Source organism: Capricornis sumatraensis, chromosome 9, assembly GCF_032405125.1.
Source record: "Capricornis sumatraensis isolate serow.1 chromosome 9, serow.2, whole genome shotgun sequence".
Taxonomy (NCBI): Eukaryota; Metazoa; Chordata; class Mammalia; order Artiodactyla; family Bovidae; genus Capricornis; species Capricornis sumatraensis.
The window spans coordinates 10,359,146-10,367,799 of record NC_091077.1 but is presented as its reverse complement, the minus strand read 5'-3'; the positions used below and the strand labels follow the sequence as shown (position 1 = coordinate 10,367,799).

At 40.4% G+C, this 8,654-nt stretch overlaps 1 protein-coding gene across 1 annotated transcript; it reads left to right on the top strand.

Moving 5' to 3' along the window:
- Positions 1–7,385: 7,385 nt before the first annotated feature.
- Positions 7,386–8,357, top strand: LOC138085457 (olfactory receptor 7A17-like). The gene has a single exon (XM_068979852.1). It carries the CDS (start codon positions 7,389–7,391, stop codon positions 8,355–8,357), a length of 969 nt encoding a protein of 322 aa, XP_068835953.1. The 5' UTR covers positions 7,386–7,388.
- The last annotated feature ends 297 nt before the right edge of the window (positions 8,358–8,654 follow it).

Here is an 8,654-nt window from a genome sequence, read left to right as displayed (position 1 = left end):
GTCTGCAGGGCTAACTCCCAAAGTGGCAAACATTATCCTTGGAAGCCCAATTGTCCTTGAAGGGATGCCAACTGATGGACTTCTAGCAGGTGTTGTGTGTCTGTCACCTACCCTCGTGGGTCCACTGAGAAATGCTATTGTTGCACATGTTGCAGAAAACATGAAAGATGAAGGCCTGAATATCTAGAGGGATTGGATATTATACAGTATTTCCCTCCCAGGGCCCAGCTATTTTCTGGTTGTCCCTCCAGAAGATTGTAAAGGCAACTTTGTGGGCCCAGATGGGGCTCAGGAAAAGAGCATGAAACACGAGGGAAGGGGACAGGGGACAACCCCAAGAGCATAACATAAACCGATTAAAATCAAATGGGTCCAAGATGACAAGTCACATTCAACTAAACCTTGACCCCAATCCACAAGCTAAACGACACACCCAGAGGTGCCAGGACAGTTCCAAGGCACTGTCAAAAGACTGAGGAGTGGGTGGTTCCCCAATTGTTGAAATTATCCTCACACTCATTAACATATGCAATTACTCAGCTCACAAAAACTAACCACACCACATTCCATGGCCACCTCACTCTCCTCTGTGATGGCCCACACCCTGTGGAGTGTCCTTTTCTCTGAATCCAAACAAATCCACCTCTTATCTATCACTGTGTCTCTCACTGAATTTTTGCAACGAGATATCAGAGCCTGAGCTTCATTAGGTTCTGAAGCCAGGCAACATGGGTTTTGGCAGGGCTCAAGTCCTGGGAGAGAGATGCTGAAGGATGGGAGGAAAAAGCAATGCAGAAAATGTGCCAAGGAGTCCCTTTCATAACATGCTGGAAAACCTGCTAAATACCTGACCTGTGCTCATAGTTTTCATTGGCCTGATTCTTGGCACAAAGAAGATTAAGGACAGAAGAACTCCCACCTGCTTGGGCAACAGCTACTAGGGCACCACAGATAGTCGAGCCTTCAGGACACCCTGGGGCACCCACTGCTGCTCACCTGTTTGCAGGGGGTTTGAGGAAACAAGAAACAAGAGATTGTAAAGGAATTAAGATTTTTAGCCATATGTTCTTCCAGCCATAGGGGTGAGGCCTTCTTACCCCAACCAGAGGTGTTCTGGAATCTGAGACTGAGCCACGTGAGCTTTCTGCTGAGTTTGCTTTGGCTGTTCTGGTTTCCAGCACGTGGGGCTTCTTGTCACTTCCACAGTGCTGGGTTTTCTTCACGTTCAGCTTCCACTGCACGAGCTTTCATGGAGTTGGGCTTCTACTGTGCTTGGCTTCTGCCTCACAGGGATGGAGCCAAGGTTGTTTCAGCCAGATTAAAGCCAAGAAACAGCACCATAGATGTCGGGGGAGTGTGTAATTTCCTCGCTTCTGTCTTGCTGCAGCAAAAATTTGAAGCAAAGGACAGACCAGTGTTAGAGCTTAGTTTTATTAAGAAGAACAAAGGATAGTACACCCTCGAGGAGTGAGGGCGGGCAGACCCAAAAGGCTAAGAGAAGAGAGGTCCCAATCCTTCTAGGCTTCCTCCTTTTATACATTTGTCTCCTCCCCACTGAGCCTGCCCTATGTAAATTGGGCTAGCCAGGAGGGCTGTTTATTTTACCTGAGGTCTTCACTCTGGTCCTCAGACCTTCCTTTGTTCCATTTTCATGGGCTTTTCCCTTCTTTGTATTTTAGCCACCACCATTTTGGACTCCCTTTTCCTATTCTAACTACCTAACATGATAAATGTTACATGGTAAATTAAACTCTAAAGTTCCAGAACATGCAACACATAAAATTCTGTTTAGTTTGAAATCTTGTCACTGAAAAATAATCTTTTAGCTGACAGACATGTTCTTTGAAGAACTAAAAGCCACTTTCCTTTCTCTTGCAAATCTCTAAAAGCCAGAATGTAAATATTGCAGGGAAGAGCCAATTTTGACTTCAGGTCAGATCCTTTACTTTAACATTTGCTTCCCTTTGCTTTTGTTCACTAAAAGGGTACTATTTATACACAATGGCCTGCCTCGAGGGACCCACCCCTTTGCCTGAATATTAACTCAAAGTGCCTTTGTTCAGGACTCTGTTCACCTGTGGATGGCTAGAGGAAAGAAGAAATTAACTTATCCCCTTCTAAGGCTCACCATTTTATGAGATATTTTCAAGATTATTGGACTTTTTACTTTGCTTCCTCACCTCCCCCCACCATGTTTATTCTATAAAAACAAAACCTGGCATCCAGCTCCCATAAAATGGTTATTTTGAGAGATTAACCTGTCATCTTCTTGGTCTCAACATCTCCTCTCTCAGATTTATTGGCAGCAAGTAGAGTGAGATCGGACTCAGTAACATAGGTACACTCCACAGGGACCTGAGACTGAGCCTAATTAGCTCATTCAGCAAGACCTGAAACCTATGGAAAAGGGGGCAGTTTTAAATCTGAAACTGCTAGGAATACTCCCTCAGACAAACCTCACAAACAGTAAAGCCTTAGTCATCTAAGCAAGCATTTTTAATTTGTCTTCCAATTGTTTGTAAACTAGTAAGTTTACCCCCATGGACTATATAGTTCATGCAGTTCTCAAGGCCAGAATACTGGAGTGGGTAGCCTTTCCCTACTCCACGGGCTCTTCCCAACTCAAGGATCAAACCCAGGTCTCCCACATTGCAGGTGGATTCTTTACCAGGTGAGCCACAAGGGAAGCCAAAGAACACTGGAGTGGTTAGCCTATCCCTTCTCCAGTGGATCGTCCCGACCCAGGAATCAAACTGGGGTCTACCGCATTGCAGGTGGATTATTTAACCACTGAGATATCGGGGAAGCAGCTTCCCAGGTGGCTCAGTGGTTAAAGAATCCACCTGGAAATGCAGGAGATGTTGAATCGATCACTGGCTCAGCTTGGGAAGGTCCCTTGGAGAAGGAAATGACAAACCATTCCAGTATTCTTGCCTGGAGAATCCCACAGACAGAAGAGCCTGATGGGTTACAGTCCACGGGGTCACAAGGAGTTAGATGCGATTTAGTGACTAAACAAAGCAGGTGACTTGAAGCAGTTGATCAGATATATAGTTTTGTGTTCAATCAATGATTATAATAGTGCAACTCTAGATATGGGAAAATGCCACAAAGGAAAACATTTCCTGGATCATAATAGATTAGTAAGACAGAATCCCGAGAATCTTTTAATTTACCAACAGGACCTGAAGAACAGGAGAACAAGAGAGCTAGAAATATCTTGTGTTCTAATCAAAACACACACCTTACTCAGTTCGTGACTTTGGATCAATTACCTAATGCCAAAAATTAAGAAGGAGCATCATAACTGCAGAGTCTTCATAGGATGGACTTTTGCAAGAAATAAATGAGACAATATCTATAAGATTCTAACTCCAGTCCACAGTGTATTAAATGATCTAAATTTATCTCATATAATTACCAAAAATTTTAAAAATAAGGGACTAAATGACAGCTCTTCACTTCTATTATAGTAAAAGCATGAAACTCCTAATTGATGGGTCAAAAGCATTATAAAGCCAAAGTTTATTTTACCCATGGTTTTAAAGCAAAGGAACACAGCTCACCAAATTATTGAAGAATAAATAGTTTCTGGTGGTATCAGGAACTGTGTTCCCATCACAAGTCAATATTTTTGAGACCCAAGTGAACTAGTCCAGACAGGTTCTTAGCCTTAGATTTGGAGAAAACTTGGACTCAGGGTTGTGGAAAGTTAAAATGTTAGACCTCTGAAAGCCAGAAGAGTTCATAGAGTAGTAAAAAGAACTGGATTTACCTCACTTTTAACTTGGTCTCTTGAGAACACAAATCAGCAGGAAAAATTTCCAGTTTTATTCAAACAAGTTCCCTTGGGGAAATACGCTCAGAGCTTGGAGTAACAGTGGAAAACGTATTAATGAGCAGATGTAGTGAGCCGCTACAGTTAACATACAGAGCTGTAAATATCACCACAGCTACAGTATCTGAGCGTGTTCAGCCTTAAGCTGGAGAAGGTATGGTTTTTGCACTTGAATTCCTAAGTCTGTCTCAGGAACCCATGCTTCACTCCTTTCTTCTTTCTCGTCTGGAGACAGAGCTTCAGTCCCCACCATCCAGGGAGGCACCAGCTTCCACACAGAGACCTTCATCTCAGACTTCCGCTCCAGGTGAGTCTAAGAGGTCCATAAACACTGCTGGAGAAAGTCAGAGGGAATGAAACCCAAGAACATTTACCTGAAGTCACCAGAAAACCCAAACAGCTGATCCAGAGCTGAGAGATCTCCATGTTTATTTGCTTGATTGACTAATTTATAATCAATTTATTTATAATGTTAAATAGAGAAGTATCTATTGGATTCATCAACTCCAGGTTTATTGTTGCCAGTTAAGTTTGGGAATGAAAATTTAGTAGAATAAGACTCAAGAAGGGAGGCATAGTGTTTTCAGTAAAATTTTATAATTTCCAAGAGATTTGAAGTTTAGGGAAGTAGGAAAATAGACTAGCAGACGTGGAGAGATCTGCAGTGAAGTGATGACATTTTATTAATTTACTTTTAATATTTAAGATAAGGTATTTGAGAAGGCTCTATATTCATTAGGAAGATCCAAATCAATGGACTTAGCTCCTGCCTTGTAACCACAGTCTTGAAATACACTTCTCATAGAATCTTCTCTCACACAGAGTATTCAGTTGAAAATATTGCATTTAACTGTATCTCTTTTATGTTTTGGGTTTTTTTTGTGTAATTTTTACAATGTTGTGTTTTCTGCCATACAACAATGCAAATCAGCCATAATTATCCATACATCCCTTCCCTCCCAAGCCTCCCATTTAACCCAGCAATCCCAATTGGACATATACCTTGAGAAAACCATAACGGAAAATGACACATTTACTGCAGTGTTCATGACAGCACTATTTACAATAGGCAGGACATGGAAGCAACCTAGATGTCCATCAACAGATGAATAGATAAAGAAGATATAGTACATATATACAGTGACATATTCCTCAGCCATTAAAAAGAATGAAATACTACATTTAATATGCAAACAGTCATATGGTAAAGGGCCTTACTTCACAATTATTTCAGTACTTGGAGGTTGAATATATTGGGAGATTTTTGAGCCCTTTATTTTCTGTACTGAAAATTGTTTCTGCATGTTCTTTGTTTTACATACTGGTACTTGAGCGCTGTTATTTTTTCTATTTCTTTCTCCCCCCCTCCCTCTTTTTTTGCTGTATAATTTCCTTTATAATTTATTTCATCTCAAGCTGTGAGATAAAAGCCCAGGAACTGTATTCCAGCCTGCAGAAGAAGGGGAGAATGAAATGTATTTTAAATACTTTGAGGAATCTTCTTGCTAAAATAGAAATGCATGCAACTTCTCTCTCCCCACTCTTTCCCTCCCCATCACAGGTGTATCAGACACCATTTCACCCAAAACTGCTGTAAGCTGCAACCAGTTCCCTGGTCTGAATTCCCTATTCCAGTCTCTCTTTTTTATGTTTTATCCATTCTTTTGAACAATTACAATTTTTGAAAGACTTTGCTAATTTCCATTTAATCCTTGTATGTATGTGTAATGTATTTGTTGGTTGTGTGAGTGTTCATAAATTGTGAGTGATAAAATCTATCAGTTGGTCATATTTTGTCTTTCCTCCCACTGCTCTTTAAACAGAAAGTTCTACATTTGCAGTGGTAAAAAAAAAAAAAAAAAAAAAAAAAAAAAAACCTTTAGATTAATTGCTTTTTTTTTTACTTTTATTCTCTTTTTTATTTTTAGTTGAAGGATAATTGCTTTACAATATTGTCCTGGGTTCTGCCATACAACAACACAAATCAGTCATAGGTATACATAGGTATACATATGTCCTCTGTCTCCTGAACCTCCCTCCCACCTCCCACCCCATCACAACCCTCTAGGTTGTCACAGAGCAACAGCTGTGGTTTCCCTGCACCATACAGCAAATACCCACTGGCGATCTATTTTACATACGGTAATGTATATATTTCCATTGCTTGTTATTCACTTATTTTTCCTTACTGCTACCTTTTATCTTCAGTAGATCTATTTTTAAAATATTAATCAAGTGCTGCCATCTTGTGGAACATATTCTTTTGCATTCAACAAAGATCACATATATTTCTCATAAGGATGTTTAAATACATATATATTTATACTGACTGAAATTATAATTTTAGTTACTTCTTCCCCTGTGTGTGTGTGTGTGTGTGTGTGTGTGTGTGTGTGTGTGTGTTAGTCACTCAGCCATGTCCAATTCTTTGAAGCCCCGTGGACTGTAGCCCACCAGGCTCCTCTGTACATGAAATTCTCCAGGCAAGAATACTGGAGTGGGTTGCCATTCCCTTCTCCAGGGGATCTTCCAAGCCAGGGATGGAACCTGAGTCTTCTGCAATGCAGGCAGAATCTTTAACGTCTGAGCCATAGGAAAGCCCACTGTTCCCCATACTGTTATATTTTTTATTATATTTCATTCATTTGTCCATTTCATTTATATACAAAACCAGTATTAGTGTGACCATGGTTATTTTATATTTTTCTTTCATAATTTCATCTTAAATTTTAGTCAGTTTTGTTTAGCCAACTTGTTTCCAATGCACTATAATTTAAACTGTTTTTATTTCCAGTACTATTCTTTTTATTTTATAAATTTCATTTTCTAAAAATGTGTTTCTTTGTATATGCATACACTGATGAAACCACAGAGTGAACAAAGAAGGTGAGGTCCCGCCCATCTGTTTCTCACATTTTAATGGAGGAAGAAGCTGTGGTCCCTTGAGTCTGAACACCTTGCTGCTGTTCTCTCTGCAACCTGTCTCTTCTGCTGAACTCTTTATTCATATAGCTTTTCCCTCAGCAGGAATTTGTCTTTTAAAAAACAAACAAAAAAAAAAAAAACAAACAAACTATTCCTCAATTATTGCAATTGATTAGAAACATTTTGGACTATATCCTAGAGCTCCTGCTGCTGCTGCTGCTGCTGCTAAGTAGCTTCAGTCATGTCCTACTCTGTGCGACAGCATACCTTTTACATGTGATGCAGCATGCATGCACATTTAAGCAAAAAATACACATGTATCATATGCCAACAAACACAAAGCTGAACAAAGTAAACCAAAATACCTTTACTACATTCGAGGCATTCTGAATTTCTCACTAACAGTATAGAGTACATGACTACTAGAGGGAAAACAATGTGGAATAGGCATTCCTATTCTGAGATGGCACCAGGATCCTTCTAAATGGAAATTCCATACAAAAATTATGGATATGGATTTTTGAGTGCAAAATATAAATCGTAGAATTTCAACTGTGTCTGCAGTGCCAGTCTCTGAGAAAATTAGCCATAGTATTTTGTCTTTTCTGCCTGTCAAATTCACCACATGGAACCAGGGAATGAGACACAAATTTCAGAATTTCTCCTTCTGGGATTATCAAAGAAGACAGAACTGCAGCCCCTCATATTTGGACTTTTCCTCTCCATGTACCTGATCACTGTGATTGGAAACCTGCTCATCATCCTGGCTGTCAGCTCAGACCCCCACCTCCACACCCCCATGTACTTCTTCCTCTCCAACCTCTCCTTTGTAGACGTCTGCTTCACTTCTACCACCATCCCAAAGATGCTGAAGAATATACAGACAGAGAACAAAGTAATAACCTATGAAGGCTGCATCACCCAGATACACTTTTTCATGCTCTTTGCCACAGTGGAAATCTTCCTCCTGACCGTGATGGCCTATGACCGCTTCGTGGCCATCTGTCATCCTCTGCACTACACAATCATCATGAATCCCCGGGTCTGTGGACTGCTGGCTCTGATGTCCTGGATGATGAGTGTCCTGAATTCCTTGTTACAAAGCTTAATGGTGTTGTGGCTGTCCTTCTGTACAGACTTGGAAATCCCCCACTTTTTCTGTGAGATTACTCAAGTGGTCCAACTTGCCTGTTCTGACACCTTTCTTAATAACATTGTGCTGTATTTTGCAACTATGCTGCTAGGCAGTGTTTCCCTCACTGGTATCCTCTATTCTTACTCTAAGATAGCTTCCTCCATACGAAGAATCTCATCTGCTCAGGGGAAGTATAAAGCATTTTCTTCCTGTGCATCTCACCTCTCAGTTGTCTCCTTATTTTACTGTACAGCCTTAGGAGTGTATCTTAGCTCTGGTACTACCCACAGCTCACAGTCAAGTGCTACAGCCTCGGTGATGTACACTGTGGTCACACCCATGCTGAACCCCTTCATCTACAGTCTGAGGAACAAAGACATAAGGAGGGCTCTGAGAAGAATCATTGGGATGGCAGTTCTATATGGGCCAATTGTCCTGGGGCTGGAGAAGTACCCATGACTATAGGACTCAAAGCCACAGAGGCAGAAATTGCTTTTCCTTAATCAGATTGCTAAAGTAGAACTCGCTATTCCTATTTATAACCTGGAGTTTTCATTTCTTTGAATTTAACTCCTCTACACAATTTGTCACTCACTTTATTAAGTTTCAGATCTGTCTGATACATAGACAGTTTTCCCTTTTTTCATATTCATGCATTCACAAAGTTTTTTTCTCAATTTTGGACCAAGAACATTTGAAGATTTCAGTATCTTACCTGGGGCAAATTGGATTATTTAAAAATTGTTATTGTTTAGT

What these genes read in the sequence shown, in the direction of transcription:
- LOC138085457 (XM_068979852.1), top strand. Translation starts at nt 7,389, where the DNA reads ATGGAACCAGGGAATGAGACACAAATTTCAGAATTTCTCCTTCTGGGA.